General features: G+C 43.0%; 1 protein-coding gene across 1 annotated transcript; it reads left to right on the forward strand.

Annotated features, from left to right (window-relative positions):
* Positions 1-9,502: 9,502 nt before the first annotated feature.
* Positions 9,503-25,772, forward strand: AMBN (ameloblastin). Its single transcript, XM_082205122.1, has 8 exons — positions 9,503-9,616; positions 12,717-12,834; positions 15,609-15,656; positions 17,512-17,631; positions 18,432-18,671; positions 21,014-21,058; positions 22,281-22,325; positions 24,773-25,772. Exons 2-8 carry the CDS (start codon positions 12,781-12,783, stop codon positions 25,253-25,255), a joined length of 1,035 nt encoding a protein of 344 aa, XP_082061248.1. The 5' UTR covers positions 9,503-9,616; positions 12,717-12,780; the 3' UTR covers positions 25,256-25,772.
* The last annotated feature ends 1,700 nt before the right edge of the window (positions 25,773-27,472 follow it).

Here is a 27,472-nt window from a genome sequence, read left to right on the forward strand (position 1 = left end):
AGGGATGAAAAACTTGGTTAAAATAAAAACAATCCAATTTAACAAACATAAAGGCACACACCTGGGCAATTCCAGACAACAGGGGAAGTCATCACTCACACAACTTTAGTTCATATCTTATATCCCCAAAGTTCATCCCATAGTTTATAATTGGGGTGTTTTTCCTTGAACAGCTGCTTCCTATCTGAATAAAAGAGGAGAGACATAGGTAACTCTCAAATTCAGAACAAACAATATGTAACATCAAAAGGTAACTAAAGATACAAATGGATGAAAGGAGTAAGATATTTCATTCCCAATTAAGCAACAATTCTGTGTTGCTCCAGAACAGCCTTGAGGGGGTCACAGTGATAAATCTACTCCTTTTTAATTAGAATAGGGAGTAACCAGAATCCACTTCTCCAGGGATTCCTTTGGTGCTGCTATCAGAAAACTGTCAACCAAAACTATATTCAAAGGAAGATATAGTGTCCATCTCTTTGTTTATGTCAAAGTTTGTATGGTGGAAAGAATGATCCATGTATTCAAGGATGTTTAGCCATCATTTATTTTGCTCCCTCCAGTCTTTGGACTTGGCACAATTATCAAACCTTCCTGAAACCCAACTTCAGTTCATACAGGAAGTGTATGAAGGAACTGCTCCTTCTTACAGCACCCCAAAACCCAGAAAATAAGTGTTTAAAAGTCCAGTAACTAAAACAAAGTAGTGGATACAAAAATGCATGTAGTAGAGTAAAGTTTGAATAAGATGCCTATAACTATTAGGGATGCAAAAATGTGCCCATTAGGAAAAAATTGCCTGCAAAGTTGTATGTAATACACAAAATTCACACTAAAGTGCTGCTGGATTTTCATGGAGACTTCCTATAGGAAAAAATGCAAACTGATGTAGAAACGTGGAGAAGTGAACTTAAGAGTGGGAAAATGAGAAGCTGGGTAACTCAGTTGGTTAGAGGGTGGTGCTGATAACGCCAAGGTTGCAGGTTCAATCCCCGTATGGGACAGCTGCATATTCTTGCATGGCAGGGGTTTGGACTAGATGATCCTCAGGGTTCCCTTCCAACACCGCAACTCTATGATTTAGCCACTACTAGGTGGCTTGAAAGTTCCAGAAAGACATCTACTTCTGCTTCATTGACTATGCAAAAGCCTTTGACTGTGTCGACCACAGCAAACTATGGCAAGTTCTTAAAGAAATGGGAGTGCCTGATCACCTCATTTGTCTCCTGGGAAATCTCTATGTGGGACAAGAAGCTACAGTTAGAACTGGATATGGAACAACTGATTGGTTCAAAATTGGGAAAGGAGTACGACAAGGCTGCATATTGTCTCCCTGCTTATTTAACTTATATGCAGAACTCATCATGCGAAAGGCTGGGCTGGATGAATCCCTAGCCGGAATTAAGATTGCCGGAAGAAATATCAACAACCTCAGATATGCAGATGACACAACCTTGATGGCAGAAAGTGAGGAGGAATTAAAGAACCCTTTATTGAGGGTGAAAGAGGAGAGCGGAAAATATGGTCTGAAGCTCAACATCAAAGAAACGAAGATCATAGCCACTGGTCCCATCCCCTCCTGGCAAATAGAAGGGGAAGAAATGGAGGCAGTGAGAGGTTTTACTATCTTGGGCTCCATGATCACTGCAGATGGTGACGGCAGCCACGAAATTAAAAGACGCCTGCTTCTTGGTAGAAAAGCAATGACAAACCTAGACAGCATCTTAAAAAGTAGAGACATCACCTTGCCAACAAAGGTCCATATAGTAAAAACTATGGTTTTCCCAGTAGTGATGTATGGAAGTGAGAGCTGGACCATAAAGAAGGCTGATCGCCGAAGAATTGATGCTTTTGAATTATGGTGCTGGAGGAGACTCTTGAGAGTCCCATGGACTGCAAGAAGATCAAACCTCTCCATTCTTAAGGAAATCAGTCCTGAGTGCTCACTGGAAGGACAGATCGTGAAGCTGAGGCTCTAATACTTTGGCCACCTCATGAGAAGAGAAGACTCCCTGGAAAAGACCCTGATGTTGGGAAAGATGGAGGGCACAAGGAGAAGGGGACGACAGAGGACGAGATGGTTGGATAGTGTTTTCGATGCTACCAGCATGAGTTTGAACAAACTGCGGGAGACAGTGGAAGACAGAAGTGCCTGGCGTGCTCTGGTCCATGGGGTCACGAAGAGTTGGACCCGACTAAACAACTAAACAACAACAACAAAGGTGGCTTGAAGTCCCTTCTTAGTTACTGGAACATATTACGGCTTCCTTTCCACCATTGCCACTTATTTTTAGGAATATTGCACCAGAGGCCAGACAGCCACCAATACCGCAGGGCAATTAGGCCATTTCCATTGTCTAGCCAGATCTCTCCTTGCATTGCTGAGTTCTAAGTAAAGCTATATTTTTCTAACCGCCACAGATCATGCTTGTGTGTATCAGCAAGCAGAGCACCATCCATTACCAGCAATTTCAACATTGTGTTCTCTGTCTGCCCCATTTTAATTACCGTTTGTGCAACAGTGAAACGCAAAAGCTTCAGAAAGTCTTGCCTCATCATTCTGATCTGAGACACTACTTCACTTTCACACATAACCCAGCCTTCTGAAATGTGCAGAGAGATCAAAACAGGCACTTCTTCGACACCTGCCCAGAAACATCAACTTTCAGCCGTTTTGTCTTCTTCAAGAGTCACCCATAATTCAGACAACTGATGAGTCAAAGTCTGTCTTGGTCCAATTCCAGCCCCTTTCAGAAGCATTGCTGAGGGTAATTTGCTTCTCCTGCCTATACTAGCAGAGGTCACCCTATGGTTCAGGCTAGGCTGCCATCTGAATATTCAAGACGAAATGGAAACAAACTCAGCAACATTCACCAGGTTTCCCTCTCTAGCTCTGGGGTTATGCTTCAGGCATAGCATCAAAAGTGTTCCTTCCAGTGTTGTAACGCCAGCCTTTTGGCCACCAACAGGGTGCACAAAGACCACTTACGTTACCCTTCTGTCAAGGCCCACAGTGTTGGAATATAAATTGTGTGCATCCCAGAATTTTAGGAATTTTCCATGGACAAAGCTAATATTGACAATGACTTCCATCCAAAATGGCGTCACTATAAGCCACCACCACACCTTTCAACACCACACTTGGCAGAATGTCTGTGCATGCAAGATGTTTCTGACAATTCCTTCATCCAAGTCGTTTATGAAGACATTGAACAATAATGGGCCCAGGACAGAACCCTGTGGCACCTCACTCTTCACTTTTTCCCAGGATAACAAGGAACCATTAAATTCCTTCCAGTAGCACCTTAAAGACCAACTAAGTTAGTTCTTGGTATGAGCTTTCATGTGCATGCACACTTCGTCAGATACACACTATCTGAAGAAGTGTGCATACACATGAAAGCTCATACCAAGAACTAACTTAGTTGGTCTTTAAGGTGCCACTGGAAGGAATTTTTTTATTTTGACTATGGCAGACCAACACGGCTACCTATCTGTAAAAGGAACCATTAATGAGTCCTAGCCCAAATTTTCAACCAGTGCACCACACTGGCTCACTTTAGTTCTGTTTGCATGCAAATTCTTTCCAAAACCTTTTCTTTTTCTTCTTTGGTCTTTTTTGTCTTTCTTTCGTCATGGATGCAACAAGTACTAAGAATATATTCCATAGCCTCTTATTCCCAACTGCAAGGGAAGCAGGAGATGGTAGAGACAAAATTGACTTTGCCACGAATTTCTGCCTTGTTTGAACATATCTAGAGCACTTAAATAATACAATTTCCATTGACATTCTCTTGAATTCAATTCCTGAATTCTTTAGGCACTTTCAAAATTTCCCCAGAGAATCTGGCTATGTGACAAAGTAATTTTGCCTCGAGCCTTTAATTTAAAGGATGAAAGCAAGTCAAATCACATCACAGTGGAAGTCAAATGCCTGACTGCTGGTTTTGTCCTTTCTTCCAAGTTAAGAGAAAAAGTTCAGTGAAAGAAAAATAGTACCACAGCAGGAAACAGAGACAGCTTTATTGTTATAATTTCATTTAGACGCGGGGGTATATTTAAAAGGAATATCGAGATGTAAAGGCCTTATGTTAAGGGAGGCATTCAGAATGGGTGTGAGGTACATATATTCTAACTTCATTTATCAGAAATTTACTTCAAATATATATAGTCTTTCAAATCTCCCATTTTGGAGCATTAATATTGGTTGTAAGGTAAAAGTAAAGGGATCCCTGACAATTAGGTCCAGTTGTGGCCGACTCTGGGGTTGTGGCGCTCATCTCGCTTTATTGGCCGAGGGAGCCGCTGTTTGTCCGCAGACAGCTTCCAGGTCATGTGGCCAGCATGACTAAGCCGCTTCTGGTGAACCAGAGCAGTGCACGGAAACACCGTTTACCTTCTCGCCAGAGTGGTACCTATTTATCTACTTGCACTTTGACGTGCTTTCGAACTGCTAGGTTGGCAGGAGCAGGGACCGAGCAACGGGAGCTCACCCTGTCGCGGGGATTCGAACTGCTGACCTTCTGATCGGCAAGCCTTAGGCTCTGTGGTTTAACCCTATATATATTGGTTTTAGGTGAGCTTTTAAAAATGGTCATGTGGCAATTCTATGTCCCCTTTGAAAAAAAAGTGAAGAAGTGATTTGAATTCTTTAGTATTCAATGATTTTTATCTGGATGCCATGTTCTGAAGGGGTTTTTTTTTGGTTTGGTTTAGGTGTGTTTTTTTAGGGGGCATTATATGACTTTATATTTTCTGAAGAATTCATGGGATTTTGGGATGGGAGCATCCTGTTCTTAATGCAGGGGTATGTTCAACATTCATTCACTGTAGTCATTCATTCACTGTCAGTCATTTCATAGAATCATAGAACTGTAGAGTAGGAAGGGACTGTGAGGGTTATCTAGTCCACTGTTTCCCATCCTTGCTGTTTTTGGGCTACAACTCCCATCAACCCTAGCTAGCAAGACCAGTGGTCAGGGATAATGGGAATTGTAGTTAGAAAACAGCTGAAGACCCAAGGATGGGAAACACTGATCTAGTCCAACCCCCGAAATGCAGGAATCTTTTTGCCCAATGTGAAACTTGAATCCATGACCCTGAGATTAAGAGTCTCATGCTCTACTGACATATCCCAGTCATATGATGTCAATTAAAATTAAATACCTTTTCCAGTAAAGGTCTCTCCCCCCTTCAGTAAGGGATCCGGCGTGGTGCTATGGTCTAAACCGTTGAGCCTCTTGGGCTTGCTGATCAGAAGGTCAGCGGTTCGAATCTGCATGATGGGGTGAGCTCCTGTCGGTCTGTCCCAGCTTCTGCCAACCTAGCAGTTCAAAAGCAGGCCAGTGCAAGTAGATAAATAGGTACCACTGCAGCAGGAAGGTAAACAGCGTTTCCGAGCGCTCTGGCACTCATCACGATGTCCTGTTGCCCTAGAAGCTGGCCACATGACCCGGAAAGCTGTCTGTGGACAAACGCCGGCTCCCTCAGCCTGAAAAGCTTACCTACAGAAACAACAAAAAGAGATGGGCTCTTTGGCAGGTTTTGAATAAACATTCACAATCTTATTTAAGTAAAATATGAAGAAAGACAATGCTATAACATCTAAAGTATATTAATATGCAGACGATAAAAAATAATGTAACGAAACATAAGGGGAAGATGAGGGAAGTTATTGGGGAGGGTGGGGATTGTAAAATGTAAAATTGGATAATTGTATTTGCAATTTGTTATAACGAAAGAAATTTAATAAAATATTTATAAAATAAAATAGAAAGCGAGATGAGCACCGCACTCCATAATTGCCTTTGACTGGATTTAACTGTCCAGGGTTCCTTTGCCTTTACCTTTTACCTTTGCTTTGCTATTAAATTTCTTGAGATGAAATATTACAAAACAATTCAAAGTTTTCATTTCATACTTGTGTACAACAATGCACTCACATCTTTCTCTCTTATCTGAAAAGTCAACATCGTCAACGAAATGTTTCTGGTTAAAGACCACAAACCAATTCCAATTATCATTATGTCTCTTTATCTTGTTTATTCCTTTCCTTCATTCTTGATCCAACACATCCTCTCATCAGGTGTGTTAATGTCAACATAAGCATAACATCTTCTATACCCTGCTCTGTCTGATCCCCCTAGTTACAGGGCATATCCAAGTTCTTGTGGCTGCCATTAAATCAATGATAATTAATTGGGGATATCCAGTGCTTTTTTTGGGGGGGGGTACTCTCATTTTCCTCCTCATATTGAAATACTGCCCCTCAATGAGGCCAAACTTAGGTTCACAAAATGTTCAGGGGTATGCATCCCACTGCGTCCCCCCAGAAAAAAGCACTGAGTATATCTGTGACTTCCTTCTATGGAGTCTAAAATAAAAGTATTATTATCATTAACATTATCATCATCATCATTTATTTATTTATACCCCACCCATCTGGCTGGGTTTCCCCAGCCACTCTGGGAGGCTTCCAACGAAAAGTTAAAAATACATCAAAACATCAGTCATTAAAAACTTCCCTAAACAGGGCAGCCTTCAGATGATAGTCAGATTTGGCGGGATAATAACTGTAGGTATATTATGCCTGATTACTGATGAAACTTCCTTCCAGAATACCTTAATTTTACCTGGCTCCAACAGAATTTTCTGTGGGCCCAGTTACACATCAATGGGTGGGTGAGTTCGCACATGTGACTGCTTATATGCCTACTGTGACTGGGGAAATTCCTGGAGAAATTCTAAAACTGGGAACTCATCAGTCAGAGAAAAGTGCTGCAAAACTTCTCCAGAACTACACTGATCAACCCCTGCTCACAGAAACCAGGATGGTACCACAATGCCCAAAGCTGGGAGTCTGAGTGAATCCCCAAATGTTGGAGTCTTGATGAATCCCCAAAGCCATGAATCTGAATGAATGCCCAGATCCTTAGGCTACCTCAGGACCTCTTTTAACTGCTGAATATTTTGCAGAATTGGTTTCCATCCTTTCCCCCTCTCTTTACAAACTAAGCCTCCCATGTGCTTGTATCTCCTGCAGCTTCCTGATCAGACCTCTTGACTTCCATGTAGCCACTTTACCCAGCCTTGCTTCTCCACTGCTGGAGAGCATTCCCCAGGGCCCTCTAGTGTCCCTATTTTCCAGGGACAGTCCTAGATTTACAGAAGCTGTCCTGGTTTCTGATTTGATCCTGGAAAGTCCTGCTTTTCCTTTGTTGTTGTTTAGTCGTTTAGTCATGTCCGACTCTTCGTGACCACAGCACGCCAGGCACTACTGTCTTCCCCTGCCTACCGCAGTTTGGTCAAACTCATGCTGGTAGCTTCGAGAACACTGTTCAACCATCTTGTCCTCTGTTGTCCCCCTTTCCTTGTGCCCTCCATCTTTCCTAACATCAGGGTCTTTTCCAGGGAGTCTTCTCTTCTCATGAGGTGGCCAAAGTATTGGAGCCTCCGCTTCAGGATCTGTCCTTCCAGTGAGCACTCAGGGCTGATTTCCTTAGGAATGGATAGGTTTGATCTTCTTGCAGTCCATGGGACTCTCAAGAGTCTCCTCCAGCACCTTAATTCAAAAGCATCAATTCTTCAGCAATCAGCCTTCTTTATGGTCCAGCTCTCACTTCCATGCTTTTCCTTAGGAGGTCCTTATTTTCATTGGAGAAATGTTGAAGAGCATGAAGGTTGGAGTGAAGGAGATAAGTAAGTATACAACTGTTAGAAGACATCTGAAAGTTTAATGTTTTATTATGTTTTTATATATGTTGGAAGCAGCTCAGTGTGGCTGTGGCAACCCAGTCAGATGGGCAGGGTATTACTAATAAAATTATTATTATTATTATTATGGAATAATGGTAAAGGTAAAGGGACCCCTGACCATTAGGTCCATTCGTGGCAGACTCTGGGGTTGTGGCGCTCATCTCGCTCTATTGGCCGAAGGAGCCGGCGTACAGCTTCCGGGTCATGTGGCCAGCATGACTAAGCCACTTCTGGCAAACCAGAGCAGCGCACGGAAACACCGTTTACCTTCCCGCCAGAGTGGTACCTATTTATCTACTTGCACTGGTATGCTTTTGAACTGCTAGGTTGGCAGGAGCAGGGACCGAGCAACGGGAGCTCAACCCGTCACGGGGATTCGAACCGCCGACCTTCTGATTGGCAAGTCCTAGGCTCTGTAGTTTAACCCACAGTGCCACCCGCGTCCCTAGGATGGCCCTATTTGGATGTGCCCTATCAGCACTTGCCAATGTGGGACAGCACTGGTTACTTGTCAAATCTCCAGGATTAGCCTTAGGAGATTCCTGGAGATGGAGGTTGATTCCTGGAGATTCCTGGCCATACCTGGGGGGGGGGGCTGGCAACTCATTGAGACCACCAAATAAAATCAATTACATTCAAATGCAATAAATGAGATGATATACCTGAACAGTCTACAAACGGTTATTACACAATAAGAGGTACATTACTAAGTAAAACATCCCAAAGGGTACACAGTATACAAATGGTTCAGCTTACACTAATCAGTGTAACTGGCTGACAATGTTAGCTATTATTATCAGCTGAGGAAGAGCATTTGAAACAGTTGGTTATCCTGGAAGGACTGTCCTGCTGCTGCTGTTTTTGGAGCACCAACATCCTTCAACTTATTCCCTGCAAAACACTGCATGAGTTGTGCTTTGTCTGATTTTACACTTACCTTGGAAGGCATGTTGCCTCAAGCTTGAGTGAATCTTTGTGATGTTATACTTGCCAAAAAAATCCCTTACTTTGGGACATTTTCTTAACTCACATTAGGTGGTGTCACCATGTATATATTGTACGCGGATTGTAAATGAAGATACAATTCAGTAGTGATATAAAAGTGTTGTCATCATATTATTAGACCACCGTGTTGCTTTTGGACTGTCAGATTAACATATAATGTTGACACTGGAAGAAAACATGAAATGAACTATAAACCATTAAATAAATCTCAGCTGCTTTCATATATATTTTTCTTTCTTACCAGAAGATGAGGTTATGTCCTTAAATCAACATTTTCTCCTGGTTTTAGTTCATTTTGTACCTGCAGTGTGTCCATGTTTTGATACAGGTTTTGCAACTTGAACAGCTGAGTGGCAGGTAGGTATTCTACAGGGCAGTGTTTCTAGAGATGCAGCAAGGTGGAAAGCTACACCTGTGGGACAGCTACTGAAATGGAGCCGTTTCAGGTAGAACACTTCTGTTGCGGCATGGAGAGGGTGACCGCCGAGACACCTGGTGTCATAAACAAGATTTCATCTCCATTTTGCTTTGTTGCACACATTCTGTTTTTGTGCTCATTTTCTATGTGTTAGACAATGGGTTCTATAAATATAGACTTGAGGATGCAATTATAAGTAATGAGATATCATGGCTTTGAGTTTTATGTGCTGTGGTAAGGGTAGGTGGGAACTTGCTGGAAGTCTGTAATTCCCCTGCCCTTTTGCTCGGTATTGATTGGTTAGCCGGCCATTTCAATAAGGCTTATATTCTAGAGAGAGAAGTTTACAAATCATTCCTGTGAAAGCTTTATCTTCTGAAGATTTCTCGAGTTGCCTCAAGACAAGAAGGGTTGGGGGATTTTCAAGACAGCGTGAAGGTAAACATTTCTTTCCATCTTCTGTAATAGATATGCTTGGAGGAAGGGGACTGTATTCCATCACAGACAAGACTTCTGTCTGAGAAAGAAAGCAGTCACGACAGCACACACTTTCCCCTGAATTTTTGGTTCTGCTTCAGGCTAGTGGCGTGTGGGTGGGTGTGGGTGTGTGAAGATCCCTGTGGAAAAAAGTGACAAAGCTTACATTACGAGAGCTCAAGGCAAGTGTGCTAGGCCATTTCCAGAGAGTCACTATTTTGTGGGTAGGATTTAATTGCACACTGACAACTTTAGTTTGGGCAATTAAAGTGGATTTGGTGCTCTTGCAGAACAAACCCACTCCCCTTTCAAAAAAAATAACAATGGGCCTTTTGTGATGAAGGAAGTGGTCGGGGGAAGCACTGGGAGAAAGTAGGATAACAATTGTGTGAAGTAGGTCCTATAGCCTCCTCAGAAACAAATCAGAGTGAATGTTCAAAAAGTAGCAGGTTATCATATCAACGCCCTGCAAACTTTGTGCAAGTTAATTAGGACTCACTAAACACAGACCCACCGAGTGTCCCTATTTTCCAGGGACAGTCCCAGATTTACAAAAGCCCTCCTGGTTTCTGATTTGATCCTGGAATGTCATTAGGATGTCCCTATTTTCATCAGAGAAGGGTTGGGGGGCATGGAGTTACATGACTCCCAAGCCAAGGAGATAAGTAACTATACAACCTTTAGAAGCCATCTGAAGGCAGCCCAGTATAGGGAAGTTTTTTTAAAAAAAAAGTTTAATGTTTTGTTATGTTTTTATATATGTTGGAAGCCACCTAGAGTGGCTGGGGTAACCCAGTCAGATGGGCGGGGAATAAATAATAAAATTGTTGTTGTTCTTGAATAGGATGTCCCTATTTTTATCAGATAAATGTTGAAGGCGATGTAAACAGTCTTCAGGAAACAACCTTAGTCTTTAAGGTGCCAAATAACTTACTTTGGTTTTGATTTTTGCTGCAATGGGTTGTCATAACTTCTTCCATAAAATTTATCGTTAAGAAACCCTTTCACCTTCCCTCAGCTGCCACGAGGCAGAATGTAATGGCCGCCACAGGCAGCTGATTTGGGGCTTGTTATTGCTGTATTTTTATTCCCAGGGAGAGGCACTTTTCTGCCTCAGGTGCTAAAGTAACTTGGCTGGCTCTGTGTACAAAATACATTTTGTGGTGTGTGTGTGTGTGTGTGTGTAAGAGTTTGTTTGTTGACTGGGAAGGGCACATAACATTTGCTGCTTTGCTTCAGGCAGCAAAATATATTGGGCCACCCCCAATTCCCCAAGCAAGAATTTCCACATTTGTCTTCCGTTCCTCTATAAGTGAATTACAGGACAAGTGTATTTAATCTAGAAGCCCTGCCACTTGTGGAATATGGCCCCGCTGTGCTGGGGAGCTTGCTTGGGATCAATTCATTAGCATTGCTTTTTATATCTCTGTGCACTCTCAGCCTAAAATTACTTTTTGCAGTGTTAGGCTATAAACATATGACACAAGCTATTCTTTAGGGAAGAAAAATGTTTGGCACAGGGTGTATATTATGTAGGTCTGATTGTGATTGTTATGAAAACCCTCATTATCTTGTAGACTAAAGTTTCAGACAGTTTCAGCATTATTCTTATTGGAGATTAGTGTATGCTCAAAACATATATAAGCAGCAGAGCCACCAGGAATCAGAGAGGGGTTTACTCATGAGTACAATGGTACTTCTATTTGCCTTCACCTCCAGTTATGTATCCTTCGGGATACGTACACGGCAAACCTGGAAGTATTTTTCCAGGTTTCGCCCTGCGCTAATGCGCAGAAGCACTCTATGTGCCATGTGCATGTACAGAAGCAACACCTCCGGTTGCGGAAACCTCAGGATCTGACCGGAGCTCTGGAATGGATCCCACCCGCAACTGGAGGTACTTGCAAAGTCCATTTTTAAAAGGAACAAGTTTAGTTCAAGTTCCTCTTATCCAAAAATGAACTTGTCTGAGTTCAAGTTTGCACTTTTACAAAGCAAACAAATTCACTCCCAGTTCATCCAAGCTCTTCAGTTCATAAAAAGTTTATCTTCACCTGCTTCTATGCTGAAGTGTAGGGTCTGAAATCAAATCAGTAAATGCACACAAGTAATAAGCTCTTTTGACAGGCAGAATAGGTAAAGGTAAAGGGACCCCTGACCATTAGGTCCAGTCGTGACCAACTCTGGGATTGTGGTGCTCATCTCACTTTATTGGCCGAGGGAGCCGGCATACAGCTTCAGGGTCATGTGGCCAGCATGACTAAGCCGCTTTCTGGCGAAACAGAGCAGCGCACAGAAACGCCATTTACCTTCCCACCGGAGCAGTACCTATTTATCTACTTGCACTTTGACGTGCTTTTGAACTGCTAGGTTGGCAGAAGCAGGGACTGAGCAATGGGAGCTCACCCCGTCACGGGGATTCGAACCGCCGACCTTCTGAACGGCAAGTCCTAGGCTCTGTGGTTTAACCCACAGCGCCACAGGCAGAATATTAACAGGTAATGATTCCCCCATAGCTGCATTACAGTACCAGAAAAGGCTTGCCTGCCACACAACTGGCACAAGGCATTGTTCATTTAGTTCCTGTACCTCTCCTTTTCTCCATAAGCTACTCCTGCTGAAAGAGCAGGACTCCGTTCAACAGGGAAGATTCAAAAATTCCTCGCATTCCTCCTTCTGACTGCTTGGCAACAGTGTTAAGTGACGAAGCATCCTTAGACATGCAGAGCATTATGGGAAGGGCTCCCTCTACCATTAGGTTGAGTGTGATGTCATGATTTGGGGTATAGTGAAAAAGCAGCAATTAAATCCATTTAATTAGTGATTAAAATAAATTATTTGATTTATTAGCATTGTATTAACATTGTATTGTAATGTTGTATAATAATTGTTTTTTTTTTCCATCCTCCTAGGGATGTGGGGTTTTTGTTTCAGTTGATAAAAGAACTTCACCAGCCATGGGTATTAAGTACCTCAGGCATGGAAGGCAAACCACATTTGTCAAAGGGGTCTTTGCACTGACTATGCCACTATTTCACTGTTTACTATATTTCATTTCCAGGACCTCATCATCCTCTGAAATTCTTCCCAGGTCCTTTTTTTACTCAAGACATAACATCAAAGATATGAAAAAATGGATCCTTATCTCAGTCCTATTAGGAATCTGCTCTGCAATGCCGGTAACTAATACAATTTTACCTCAAACTGTTGTCCGTCAAATTAAGGAGAACCTGTTTCATGTTTTGCTTTGTTACTAGTAGTATAGATTGTTATTTTGGAGACTTGACATGCACAGTGCTTTCCAGAGTAGATGATCCTCTGGTTTTTTCTCATGTTGGAGGGAAATATAACATCATAAATATCAAGATGGCTTCCAAGGCATTTTACAAATGGTTTGAATTTTATATGACAAAAGCCCAGTGTTGCTACAACCCTGCTGAGACTGGGAGCAGATTATGGGCTTGATGGCTTGCTCCTCACACAACCTCTTTCCCTATCCAGATAAATTTTCCCCCTTCCTTTCTTCTCCCAACATTACCTTTAATTTTGCTTCAGATGAGCAGCAGCAGAAGCCATGGGCAATGCAAACCAGGGCTGAAAACTATTGTTTGCAAGTCTTACAACATTAAACAGACATGGCTTCCTCCAAAAACTCACGGGAAATGTAGTTTGTTACGGGTGCTAAGAGTTCTTCGGAGACCCCTATTCCCCTGACAGAGCTACAATTTCCATAGTTCTCTGGGGAAATGGGTTGACTGTTAAACCACTCCGGGAACTGTAAGTTCAAATGGGAAATAGGTATCTCCTAAAAACTCTCAGCATCTTTAACAAGCTACAATTTGCAGAATTCTTTGAGGGGGAGCCATTATTGTTTAAAGTGGTGTGATGATGCTTTAAATATGCAGTGCTGGTGCAGCCTAGGTGATGGGGAGTCCCATTGCTTTAATCAGGACTATGTCATGCCTAACCCAGCTTGGATCGGGTCCATTCGTTTTTGTGTCAACAATGTGTGGTTGCACAAAGCTGAATCTGTGGCCATTTTTAGACACCTAAGCCTCAGTACAATATAAATTCCATGCAAAAGAGCAAGTCAGCAATGGCAAACTTGCTTCTTCCCTTTCTGAATACAGATGATTAGCACCTTCCCAAATGTAAGTGTTGCAAAGGGGGGGGGGAGAGATTCAAGAGATATTTTGTTTGTCCGCAGATGCTTCTTCAACATGCCGGGATACCTGGAAGGGGTGGTATAAGCCTTGAGGTATATTTTACCCCCCACCAGCAGTTGCAAGTACAGTGGTACCCCGCAAGACAAACGCCTCGGAAGACGAAAAACTCGCTAGACGAAGGAGTTTTTCGTTTTCTTAGCCGCTTCGCAAGACGCATTTCCCTATGGGCTTGCTTCACAAAACGAAGCTTGCCCCGCAAGCTCCGGGGATAGCGGGGAAGCACAGCGCGTCTTCCCCGCTGTCCCCGGACCTCTTTTGAAGAAGGGGCGGCGGGGAGAAGATTGCTTCTCCCCGCTGCCAGCCCCGCAATCTCCATGCACGCCTTCCCCTCTCTCCCCGGACCCCTTTTGAACCAAGGGGCGGCAACGTGGAGAAGCGATTCTCCCCGCTGCCCCTTCCCTTGCTTTAAAACAATTGATTTCCAATTGGCTGCAGGGAGCCCTGCAAGTCACGTCAGACGTTTGGGTTCCAAAGAACATTTGGAAACCGGGGTGCTCACTTCCAGGTTTGCGGCATTCGGGAGCCAAAATGTTTGACTCATAAGGCCTTCAGTAACCAAGGTATGAATGTACTCTGTGTTAAAAGCTAAATATCAATTACCTTTAAATGCTCGATGGCAATATCTTCAGAAAAAGCATTTGTCCATTTACAGACCAACAGCTTTTACAACCTCAGAGGCCCCAGAGATATTAAAACAGCTGATTAATTCTTATGTAACAAGAAAAAACAACCTGTTACCTTATAGAAATATTTATTAGCAGCAAACCAGTTCAATGAACATATATTAAGGGAGGAGCGGAATAAAGAATTTGAAATCTCGATCTCGGCCAAGCAGTGGGAAACTGTGTTAAGCTCTGTAACAGGGTTTCCCAAACTTGGATCTCCAGCTGTTTTTGAACTACAACTCCCATCATCCCTAGCTTGCAGGAGCAGAGGTCAGGGATGATGGGAACTGTAGTTCAAAAACAGCTGGAGACCCAAGTTTGGGAAACCCTGTTCTATAACAAGGGTGTCTCTGGGCCTTAAACAAAGACTCGTACAACCTGCAAAGAAGGAAATTTGACAAATTTTCACCACCCCTTTCCTCTCCTGGACGCTAATGCTTTGGGCCACCCCATGAAACTGTCCAGTAGGAGATTCTGAACAGATAAAAGACAAGTGCTTCTGTGCACAATGCATAAGCAACTTGTGGGAATTGCTGCCACAATGGCCATTAGTTTGGATGGCTTTCAAAGAGGAACAGACCATTTTAATACAGGATTGGTCTGCCAAGGGTTACTAGCTGTGATAGCAACCTCCACTTTCAGAGGCAATGTATTTCTGAATACCATTTGCTGGGCACAAAAAGTTGAGAAGGGCTATGGTTTCATGCTGCGTTTGAGGGCTTCCCAAAAGAATCTGGCTGGCTGCATTTGGATACAAGATGTTGGCCTAGACTGGATGTGTGTGATCTGGGTGTGATCCCGCAAGGTTCTTTTATGTTGATCTGACACAGGCATTCTACAATATCAGGGAGTTCTTCCACAGTAAGAAGGCTCTCTGCACATGCTTAGAAGTGTTATTACTTATGTTCCGGGCACTATATCTGGCATCAAAAGATAAGGACCTTGAGTTAAATACCAGTTCTGAGCATCAGAAATGGGCGGGGGGGGGCAATAAGAAGGAGACGAATATTGCAAAGATAAAATGGTTGGTATTAATGTTGTGGGTTTTTCATTTCTTTTCAGCTGATGAGACAATTGGCGGGACCAAACATGGCAAGTGTACTCCCGCAGGTAACTGTTGCTAACTACAGATAACCTCTTTGAAAAATTCTCTTTCTAAGTGAATGTAACTGCAATAGAAAATACATGATGCAATTCTAGAATATTTTCCTATATGACAAACTACCCCAAAAATCTGTTGTTCCTTTGGCAATAGAAATCCAATTGTAATATCCTGCTTGCTCAGCAGATATCTGCTTGCATCTCCAAAAAGTTATCCGGAGGGTTGGGGGATGCCTCTAGAGTAGATTTGCAGGGGCCCAAATCTTCATAGGGGAAGGAGAATTCCCATCCTATCTGCTGGCATGATGTTGGATCTTGTCTTAATATTCAACAACTGATGATTTCCTTCTATCGGTCCACGATAGAAAGTGTTCTCTCATACCGTATTACGGTGTGGTACGCTGGTTTGACAGCCCTGGACAGAAAGTCCCTACAGAGGGTGGTGAAGACAGCACATGATATCATGGGCTGTCCCCTGAGTCCATTAGATGTCATTGCAGGAGACCTATGCCTCAGAAGTGCGAGGAACATTCTCAGGGATGACTCACACCCTGGCCAGCACCTTTTTAATCTCCTGCCCTCGGGCAGGAGATATAGAAGCATGATAAGCCACAGCAACAGGTTGACGAACAGTTTCTACCTGTGGGTCATGAGCCTGCTGAATGGAAGACAGCAACAGTGCAGCTTATGTCCGGGGTTGGTGGTCGTACAACAGCACACAGAGTATAAGAAGGACTGAGAGATTGTGAGAGGGAGGGGGGCTTGTTTAATTTCACTGTAAACAAGTGGTACAGTGACAATAAAGTATTTCTATATTTCTATAACAACCACACTGTGTTCAACATGCGCACAGCCTGTGCACCCAGATAGTTGCGCTGTATACTTTGTTCAACAAGTGTGTGGTCTATGTATCTCTGTATACAATAGCTGAGCTGTACAGATGCATGAATTGCACTGCTTCACACAAATACTTGTGCATATGTAGAGACAGCTTGGGCCTGCAGGCTGTGCAATGTGTGATCAACCCTCAAGCAGTTTAAAAGTCAATTAAAAGAGACAAAGGAAAGGTACATTCTGGCTCAAGTTGGCCATGACCAAGACTGCAATCCAATCTGCAATTATTTTATGTTCAGTGTGACATATAGCTTAGTAAACGTAGAAAGGATTTGTCTGTTCTACATTGAGAGGAATGGAATCTACTGTGTTATCCTTTACATGTCTTCTCAGAAGTGAATCCCGCTGAATTCATATAGGACTGCAGTCTTAGCCTGGGCTATCTTTGTTCCATTGGTTTATTGGATATGCAGCCTATTTTAATGCATGTTTACTCAAGACTAAGTATGCTTACTAGAGAATAAGTACTTACTTCCAAGCAAACTTGCCTAGGATTGCAGCTACGTATGGTCACAAACTAACTTTATCTAGAGGACTATGGATAAAAAGTGCAGAGGTTTTTATTTCAGAAGGCATTTGGAGGTCTTAGAGTTTAATGCTGTACTTTTGAAAAATCCTGTTGTGCTCTTGTAAGAAAGGCTTTATGTTTTATTCATTGATATGGGTTTATGTTGTCTGTATTTCTTTACTAATTTGTAAACTAACTTGAGGGTTCCTTGGGTACCTAAAGGCAGAATAATTGTAAATACTTCTTTGTTCCACCTTCCTCTTCTGCCTCTATCCCTCTGTAATGAAATATATGGCTGTATTATCGAGCAGAAAAGAACTGGGTATGTCAACATAACAGAAATCAATAAGAAAACCCATTCCCAACTATTTATGATGCCACATTCTAACGCGAGTTTTTAAGAATGCTAAAATGTGAATTGCAGCTGCAGAATATCTGCATTGATTTTTGCCATTTCTTTAGTATGCTCAGGCTTATAGATATGCAGATCCGTTTAATACAATGTGGATACACAACTTTCTTCCACCACATTCATCTTACTATTGGTTAAGAGGAGGACCTCAGCAACATGAAACTCAACAGGTAAGCTGCTTGTGCTACAGTAATTTTGGGAACTGTACTCAGTATAATGAGGATTAAAAATAAGGTGTTTCCAGGCCTTTAGAATTTTGCAGGAGAGATTCAAGCACTTACTTGGACTTTAGGTTTGCCCCATTAAAGTGGACTAAAGCCTGAGTTCAACAAATCCTTTTTTAAAAAACACCCAAAAACCCCTTGAGCTTTTTGTGGTTTGGAAAGCAATGGGGAAATGCATTGAAAAGTGTGAGGAGAATGAAATATTAATAGGAAGATGTGCAAAACAGCCTGCAAACAAATCAGGATGGATGGAGGATAAATGTTCATTGTCAAATAAAATATCGGACTCAAGTCATAGTCTATTTTGGGCAAAAAGATCAGGATGAATGCTGAATAAACAATGCATCTGGATGTGATGCAATCGCTTTCATATCTCTTAAATGATGACAGCCAAACTACTCCCCAAGATATTTGCTAGGAAGAATGGCAATTTTCTGTTTGCTGTTAGGGCACAGTTTATAGGGAGAAAGCCCTCTTGGAACACATAAGGAATGATTAAGGATTGTGCTTTATAGGCATTTAAAGAGATCATCTTTATTTCAGTACAACTCAGTCATTAGCATCTTTTGCTAATTATTTGGCATCTTGAATACTAATGAAAGAACGTGAGATTTTGCAGGCAAGAGCCTAATACATTAGATACTTTTTAAAAAGGCATGCACTGCCTTTGGTATCATGGACATAACTTCTTAATGACTGTACCCTTTTCCTTCTGGCTATTTGTCCTCCCACGCTCCTCTCTACAGTATGAAATCAGCATGCCTGTACACCCTCCTCCGCTACCATCTCAGCAGACACCCATTCTGCTTCAGCAGCCTGAACTGCAAGAGCAACCTCTCTTCCAGCTCATAAATCTCATTCCTACAAGGCAAGTCCAACTCCAGCAGTATGATATGCAACCACCATTCCAGCAGAAGCCATTTCTGCTGCCGGAGGGAAACCAGCCCGTTGTCCAACAGCAGCCATCAGAGAGACAACCTCAGCAGGTCAGTTTTATAAACAGGTGACATCTAAGTCCCAAAACAACCAGTACAGGTTTCAGGGACTCCAGTGCTTGAAAACTGAGCTCCACCCACCCCCAGATGATAGGTTCATTTTCCTACCAAAGGCCAGTTTCTGAATTTTTGGAAGATTTTTCTTCCATAGAATTTCAAATTTCCATCCAAAACACTGCTGTAAAAGCATCCAGCCTCAACTGCAAGTTAGGATTAAGGCCTGTCTTTGCTTTTCTTATTCACTTTGCGTCTCCCAGTCTTATGTCTCTAAATGTTTTCTTGATAGATACAGTTACCCACTATACAAGAATACTCAGGGACATTAGGTCAGGCAGTCAGTATAGAATTTTATTTCATATCGCCTTGAAAAATTAGCATTGAATTCTATGCACAAATAGGCAGCACCCATAGTTCTTTGATACTTTTCTTGGGTACGTATTATAGTACCTATTCTATATATATATATTAGTTTTTGCCTTGCATTTCACTTCACTGGATGTTTCTATGCTCCTTTCTCTTGCAAAGCTCTACCCAGGTTTACTTGGAACCCCACAAGATGTAGCCCAACAACCACGGCATAGATCTGTATGTTGATTCTCAAAACAGTCATGCTGCCAGCACACTGATTCACATATCTGAACTCTCTTAACATGCAACCCCAGTGGTGCACTTAGGTGCTTTCAGGCTCAGAACTTTGTGGTATTACAGTGGTACCTCAGGTTAAGAACTTAAGTCATTCTGGAGGTCCATTCTTAACCTGAAACTGTTCCTAACCTGAGGTACCACTTTAGCTAATGGGGCCTCCTGCTGCCGCTGTGCCACCACTGAAGCAAAGTTCTTAACCCGAGGTACTATTTCTGGGTTAGCGGAATCTGTAACCTGAAGTGTCTGTAACCCGAGGTACCAGGGGAGGTGTGAGGTTCTTTAGACAGTAATACATATTACTTAGATCACTCCAAAATGTGGTCAGTTAGTTTTTCTGCTAGGGGTGGAAGGAACTGTCAATTTCAATTATCTCAGTTTCTTGTTTTTCTTAAATTTAGTTCTTCACATTTCTGCAATTCTTAAAAAAACCCCTCAGCATTTTAATTTGAATTTCTCATAATAAACACATCTTCCCATGCAATTTTGTCTCAAGTTCACATTTTTTAAAAGCAATTACGGTACCTATAATATAAGGCATCTTAATGATATTTTCATTGACAGATTAGCTTTTACACACACTGTCCCCTAATATATTAATTTTTGTAAATGTTGGAGAACTGCATTGCAAAATTTGGATAAGTGTCAATTTTGAAAGATCCATGTGTTTCAGTTCTTACATTACAAATTTGATGCAGTCACCTTTAAACTGAACCAGACTTCTTGCCCATCCATATTTGTGGGTTAATGGGGGGAAGGGCTCCTGCTCATTCTCCTGCATTTGGCCCTGGACTTATGACCCAAAGTCCTACCTTGAGTGCATCAAGTAAGTATCTTGCACAGGTTTAAAAATGAGCTTGTGTCAAAGTGACTTTTCTGAGAAGTTAAGCTATGCAAGAACTCTGTTTATATGCGTGCTTTCTATACTATCCATCATGAAGCAAAGCAGTGCATGGTAACACAGAGACTACAACTCCCATTATCCCTAGCTAACAGGACCAGTGGTCAGGGATGATGGGAATTGTTGTCCCAAAACATCTGGAGGGCCTAGTTTGGGAATGCCTGGACTAGGCAATACAGGGGGTGGGAATCCCACTTTATCATTCTTACAAGTAGGATTTATTGACCTTTCTGGAGAAAAGCCATCAGTACAGTGAATCACGTAAAATTATTGCAGTACCTTAATCTCACCCAGAAGAGGTGTTGGACTCTTCTTCCTTGGAGGTTTTAAAGCAGAGGTTGCATGGCCATCTGTAATGTATGATCTAGCTAAGATTCCTGCATTGCAGAGGTTTGGACTAAATGACCCTCAGGATCCTTTCCAACCCTACATTTCTATGATTCTATACTTGCTGCGAAGAAGTGATGACTTAAGTTGACAGTGTAGGTGCTAACTATAAGAGCAAGAACTGGGAACCTGTGGCTCTTCAGATGTAGTTGGTTTACAACTCCCATCATCCCTGACTAGTGGCCATGTTGGCTAGACTGATGGGATTTGGAGTCCAGCAGCACCTGGAAACTCAAAGGTTCTCCATCCGTGTCTTAGGGCATTTTGGCAAGACTACCATTGAGAACAAGATGCTGACGGGCCTATGGTCTGATTCTAAGCTCTTCACTGTTTTGCATGAAACAACAAAGAGTACTGTTCCTGAAACCAAAACTACTGCTAATTGGTTTTCTCCTTTGTCTAGATGCCACCCAGTTTGCATTACATGTCTTACATAGCCAACCAAGGAGTAAGTATATTGCATTCATTTACAGGCAATGAAATCCTTATCATTATCATGTCAGGGAGACAACCAAAACATTAAAGGAATATCTGGGGTGCGGTGCATCTCTGTGTGCTCTGCGCACAGTATGAGAATGCTGGCGACACCAATATTTTATTATTATTATTATTTTTAGTTTGGATTTGATATCCCGCCTTTCACTCCCTTTAAGGAGTCTCAAAGCGGCTAACATTCTCCTTTCCCTTCCTCCCCCACAACAAACACTCTGTGAGGTGAGTGGGGCTGAGAGACTTCAAGGAAGTGTGACTGGCCCAAGGTCACCCAGCAGCTGCATGTGGAGGAGCGGAGACGCGAACCCGGTTCCCCAGATTACAAGACTACCGCTCTCAACCACTACACCACACAATATTGTTGTCACCCCAGTAGAAGCTGTGGCCAGCCAGCACCAGAACCAAAGGGCAAAGTGGATCTAAGTGCAGCACTTTTCCCTCACAGGAATGAATGGAGAAGGAACTCAGAGATGCCACCTGAATGAGGGCAGAGCTGGCCCTTCCGCTACGGCCAATCCCAGCGCTCCCTTTCCTCCCCACCCAATGTTTTCCTTATCATAGTTTGATTATTTTGTCTCAAAAAGCTCAACAAGAGTATCTGAGAACTAACTTGCCACCCATCTACACATCTCAGCCCATTCATCAGCATAGTCTCATCCTTTTTGTCAATCCCACTAAAATATGACAAACGGATGAAATCAAGGAAATGATTTTTCCGTATGCTGCTTGCGAAAGAATAATTGCATTCTAATTTAGCTATTCAAATGTGTGTGTGTGTGTGTGTGAGAGAGAGAGAGAGAGAGAGAGAGAGAGAGAGGGAGGGAGGGAGGGAGGGAAGGAGGGAGGGAGCACACTTATGGGAATGATCATAAACCTACCCCTGGAAGCTACACATTGCATTTTTTTTTTAATTTCAAAAGACAGGAAGAATTTTCAATGAAGGAAAGCAAAACACTCCAGAGCTCGTTAACTTGTTTATGATACACTAATGTTTCAAAGGGAAGGAAATAATATAAGCAGCAATGTGGACTTTTAAACCATGTAGACAGAAATGTTTTATGAAGTACAATCAAATGTGTATAATATGCTTTAAAATGAAGGGTGTTTTCCCTCCACTGTACGTGTATTGGCCTGGGATGATTTGGTCCTCATATGCTGTTTGCTTACATGTTCCTTAGGCAGCTCCTGCCAGACTAGGAATAGTAAGCTCAGAAGAAATGCCGGTGAGTCATGATAAGTTGAAATATGCCTCCTTAATTACTACATTAATTTACACTGTGAATGAATAAAAAAGCAAATTCTGTCTACAAAGATACCTTATGCCAGTTTTCCCTTACCTGGTGCCACCCAGATCTTGATGGGCTCCAGCTCCCATCAGATCTTGTCTACATAGCCAGCGGTCAGTGATGTTGGGAGGTTTCTACCCTAAAACATCTGGGGGACAGATGGTTGAGGGATGGCTGTCTTATGCTATAAACATTAAAAGCTAAGTATTATAATAGCTACCATTCAAGGGACTCTATGAATTGTAGTGATGGCATTCAGAGTTGCTAAGGAACATTTCTCGGTTGCCTCACAAAAAAAATTGACAGTACTTGGAGAGGTCATCACCCTCAAACTGATATAATGCTGATTACAGGATTGTAATGTCAGCAGATCTCCATAATTCTCCTACATGGCTAGATAAGTATCACAGTACAGGTTCACCAATATTGAGTGATGTATGCAGTTTACCACTGATGCTGGAAGAGAAATATTTGGGAGAAACAAATATATAGTAGGGTTTCTTTTTCTTTTTTCTTTTTTTTAAGCCTGTCAGTGCCAAGGAGGGTTAAAAAAAAAGCTTGGCCTTTGAATAAGCAGCCACACCCTTTTTGACACAAAACATTTCCCCTCAATTAAAAGAAACTACTCCAATCTGAAGGGACGCGGGTGGCGCTGTGGGTTAAACCACAGAGCCTAGGACTTGCCGATCAGAAGGTCGGCGGTTTGAATTCCCGTGACGGGGTGAGCTCTCGTTGCTCAGTCCCTGCTCCTGCCAACCTAGCAGTTCAAAAGCACGTCAAAGTGCAAGTAGATAAATAGGTACCACTCTGGCGGGAAGGTAAACAGCATTTCCGTGCGCTGCTCTGGTTTGCCAGAAGCAGCTTAGTCATGCTGGCCACATGACCCAGAAGCTGTCTGTGGACAAACGCCAGCTCCTTCGGCCTATAGAGCGAGATGAGCGCCGCAACCCCAGAGTCAGCCACGACTGGACCTAATGGTCATAGAATCATAGAATCATAGAATCATAGAATCATAGAATCATAGAATCATAGAGTTGGAAGAGACCACAAGGGCCATCGAGTCCAACCCCCTGCCAAGCAGGAAACACCATCAGAGCACTCCTGACATATGGTTGTCAAGCCTCTGCTTAAAGACCTCCAAAGTAGGAGACTCCACCACACTCCTTGGCAGCAAATTCCACTGTCGAACAGCTCTTACTGTCAGGAAGTTCTTCCTAATGTTTAGGTGGAATCTTCTTTCTTGTAGTTTGGATCCATTGCTCCGTGTCCGCTTCTCCGGAGCAGCAGAAAACAACCTTTCTCCCTCCTCTATGTGACATCCTTTTATATATTTGAACATGGCTATCATATCACCCCTTAACCTCCTCTTCTCCAGGCTAAACATGCCCAGCTCCCTTAGCCGTCAGGTGTCCCTTTACCTTTTACTCCAATCTGAATCAGTAAGTGATCCCCAACACTAAAATCCTACATTAGACTCTAATTCACCAGGTGAATGAGAATCAAGCCCAGAATATTCCATTAAACACATACCTGGCATCAGAAATGCCAGCCCTATTTTTTAATACTCCCTTCTCATCCCAAAACATCTAGAGCAAATGTTTCAGCACTGAAGTCACAGCCCCCACTAGTAACAGACCATGATGTGGAGCAGGAAAACATGCATTGGTTCAGTTTGCTCGACGCCTCTCTCCTCCCCTGGCACAAGCAGCAGCAGCAACAAACCATGCTCCCTGGTTTAGCCTTTCATCTGAACCAGGGACTGTTCTCTTGTTTCACTCAGGCCACAGTTGGTAAGCCCAAGAACAAACGAAAGGGAGCAAAGGAAGGGAGTGAAAACCACAATCTCCAGTTTGGGTATAACACTAAGCCAGGGGTTGTGCAAAGCAAGGAGTGAAGTGAGAGTCTCCTGCACATTCACAGCTATATTAACTATAGCTTACCGTAATGTGAAAATACTGCTGCCAGTGTGGATATTGGAAGAGCTCTGCTAAATGCTACTGGGGTGGGCAAGGGCAGAGATTTAAGACATGGTTTTCATTTCATGGACATGTAGCACTGCTCCCTGGAGACCACCTTTCCTCCTGATATTACTGGGAGGTTGACACCAGGGGTACAAATGGAAATACCAGTGCAAATGGTTAGAGCATGCTGCTGATAATGCCAAGGCTGCAAGTTTGATCCCCATATGGGAAAGCTACACATTACTGCTTACAGGGCAGATGATACTCGGGGTCCCTTCAAACTCTACAATTCTATGAAATATCTTCGTTGAGATTCTAACTTTGGCAAAATCCACATTTGTTTTTCATAGCAGAGTAAAACTTAGCAATGGGAATTTATGGCAGTCGTGGTAATGGGACACTCTGAAATTTTTTCTCTCCCAGGGTGGTGGATTTGGCGCACCAGCCTATCACGCACCAGGCCCAAACCTGTTTGCCATGGATGCTAGATATGGAAACATGCAACCGAACCTCGGTGGGCCAGGTGATTACACTGTGGAAGACGACCAGCTTGGAATAACAGAGCAGCCTGAAGTTCAAGGAGGAGCCAACGCAGGAGCTAACCCTTCAGGCAAGGGGAGCAACACCATCTCCCTAGATGGCACGCAGGGTGGTGCCTTGCCCAATGCCAACAGCAACCTGCTAAACCCTGCGGCCCAGAGCAAAGGACCAGCAGGTGGACCCCAGGCCACAGCAGCCCCTCCGGCAGCTGAAGGGCTCCCTGACAGCTTCATGCCTTTTAACGCTGACGCTGCCATGCCTTTGGATCCCACCATGTTCCCCAACACCGTACCCACAGCCAATGCAGGAAATGAAGCTGGCTACCCACAAGTAGGTCAAGATATGTGGCATTTCCAAGAGCCTTGAGTGCCCTTAAGCAACGCATGCCCACTTCTGCTCTTCAGGTATTTCCTGTGCTTGATGCATTGGCTTAGGAGGACTATTAATCTTCTACACAATGAGCACCAAAGCATTAAATGTGCTAATCAATGTATGCAGCTTGTGGCAGTGATGGCGTAATTTCCCGCCTCCCCCCCCCCCATGTCTTACATTTCACGTCTGGAAAAGCAACAGAGGTGCCAGATGATTAATGGCTAAAAAATGAATTCTGTTTCTGCTGGCAATCGTGGAGGTTCCCTTCCCTTTTGTTTATGCCATTTTAGCTTTCATATGCTTTAAGCCCTCGCCTGATTGATATTTTAAAGAATGATTATTATTTATGAAACCTTTGGCATTAGAAACCAGAAATGCACTCAAGATTTATAAGCAGTTGCGTGTTAATCTGGAGCTTACGGTTGGTGTGTGTCTCTGATTCTGATTAGAAGGCTCACTGTGTTGCATTGATTTATGTAGGCAGCATGTAATAAACTTTTATTTAGCCATATTAATGCTTCTTGCGGCTTGCTTTTCTTAAAATGTCGAGTAAATGACAGCGCAGTTATGCAAAAGCTATTCGCAAACATAACCAATTCTTAACCCTCAGTTGGGTCACCTTTTCCTTCCCAGATACTTTGCCTACTGCACATTACACGCAGAACTTTCAGGTAACCAGATTTAATTTTGGGGAAGCCAAAGTCCCCCATTCATACGCTTCCCTGGGTGGCCAAGGTCATGTCCCTAATCCCCAGGGGCAGCCATCTTGTTTTGCTGCCTAATGAAGAATGGGAAAGTGCTGTCCCTGCCTGCAGCTGAAGTCTCATTTACCAGGGTCACATGGCAGTAGCTTCTGGTGAAATCTCTCTGGAAGCCAGCCAGAAATCTCTCTGTGCCCCCCAGCGGTAGTAGGGGGAGGCAGGGTACCCATGGAGGCACCATGCCATGGGATTGTACTGCAAACCCCATAAACTGAACTGCTGACACACCCAATTTTACAGATGCAACTCCCTTCGCATCCCTCTTTACTTAGCATATAGATTTGCAACTGGAGAAGCCAGTAGCTCAAGGGCTTCCAGCTGCTTTCCTAGCACAGACCTTGAACTGCCAAATTGTCATAATCTAGGCTAGGGACATGTGACGCTGGATCACAGCAGGGTCCATGCATTCTCTGTTCCAAAGCGGCCAGCCCAAATTCCTCTGGGAAACGTCCATGCAATTCCAACACACTTTGTGAAAGATTTTTGGTGGTCAATCCAATACCTTTTGCTGCCAGAGGCCATCCTGCTACTGCCACCCTCAGGCTCAGGTCAAGGTACAAAACGATTCAAGGGGGACTAAGGCATTTTAAGAACTGTGACAACATATTCCACAAGCACTACCCTCTTCTTCTTCTGACAGACTATTTGCTGCCCTTTCTTGACACCTCAAACCAGTTACCTGTCTTTACCTAGACCTGGTTTTATTTCTTTGGCTGGAAGGAAGGAAGGAAGGAAGGAAGGAAGGAAGGAAGGAAGGAAGGAAGGAGGAAAGAAAGAAAGAAAGAAAGAAAGAAAGAAAGAAAGAAAGAAAGAAAGAAAGAAAGAAAGAAAGAACTTGCTCTCTCACTGCCAGTTGCGCCAGCCTTCACAGACATTGTTTACTGGAGGGGTTTTCCAGTGATAAAATAAATTACTGTATTTTGACCTGTTGACCAAATGAAGAGTCTGACAGAGAGTCTGGGTTGAACTAGAGCCTCTTTATAGAAGATTAAAACCCAGAGAAACCCTGCAGAGGGCAACACTATTGCATACCCTCCAACATTTCTCTGATGAAAATAGGGATGTCCCATTCCACAGCAGTAACAACAACAACAACAACAACTTTATTATTTATACCTGCTCATCTGACTGGGTTGCCCCAGACACTCTAGGTAGCTTCCAACATATATAAAAACATAATAAAATATTAAAAATTAAAAACCTCCCTATTCAGGGCTGCCTTCAGCTGCCTTCTAAAGGTTGCACTGTTACTTATCTCCTTGACTTGGGGGGTCGCATAACGTAACTCCATATCTCCCGACATTTCTCCCACGAAAATAGGGATGTCCTAAAGAAAAGCGGGGCATTCTGGGATCATATCAGAAACCAGGACAGCTGGAAAATAGGAATCCGTGGAGGGTCTGCTATTAGTGCAGGAGCAAACCTGAACCCAACTGCAGCCTCTAGAGTA

The sequence above is a fragment of the Podarcis vaucheri genome (genome assembly GCF_965113315.1).
Source record: "Podarcis vaucheri genome assembly, chromosome: 17".
Classification (NCBI taxonomy): Eukaryota; Metazoa; Chordata; class Lepidosauria; order Squamata; family Lacertidae; genus Podarcis; species Podarcis vaucheri.

Bases quoted from the DNA above. Each gene is read 5' to 3' on its own strand.
- AMBN (XM_082205122.1), top strand. From the start codon at position 12,781: ATGAAAAAATGGATCCTTATCTCAGTCCTATTAGGAATCTGCTCTGCA. The intron at 12,835-15,608 runs GTAACTAATACA...ATTTCTTTTCAG, and splicing joins GAATCTGCTCTGCAATGCCG to CTGATGAGACAATTGGCGGG. The intron at 22,326-24,772 runs GTGAGTCATGAT...TTTCTCTCCCAG, and splicing joins TAAGCTCAGAAGAAATGCCG to GGTGGTGGATTTGGCGCACC.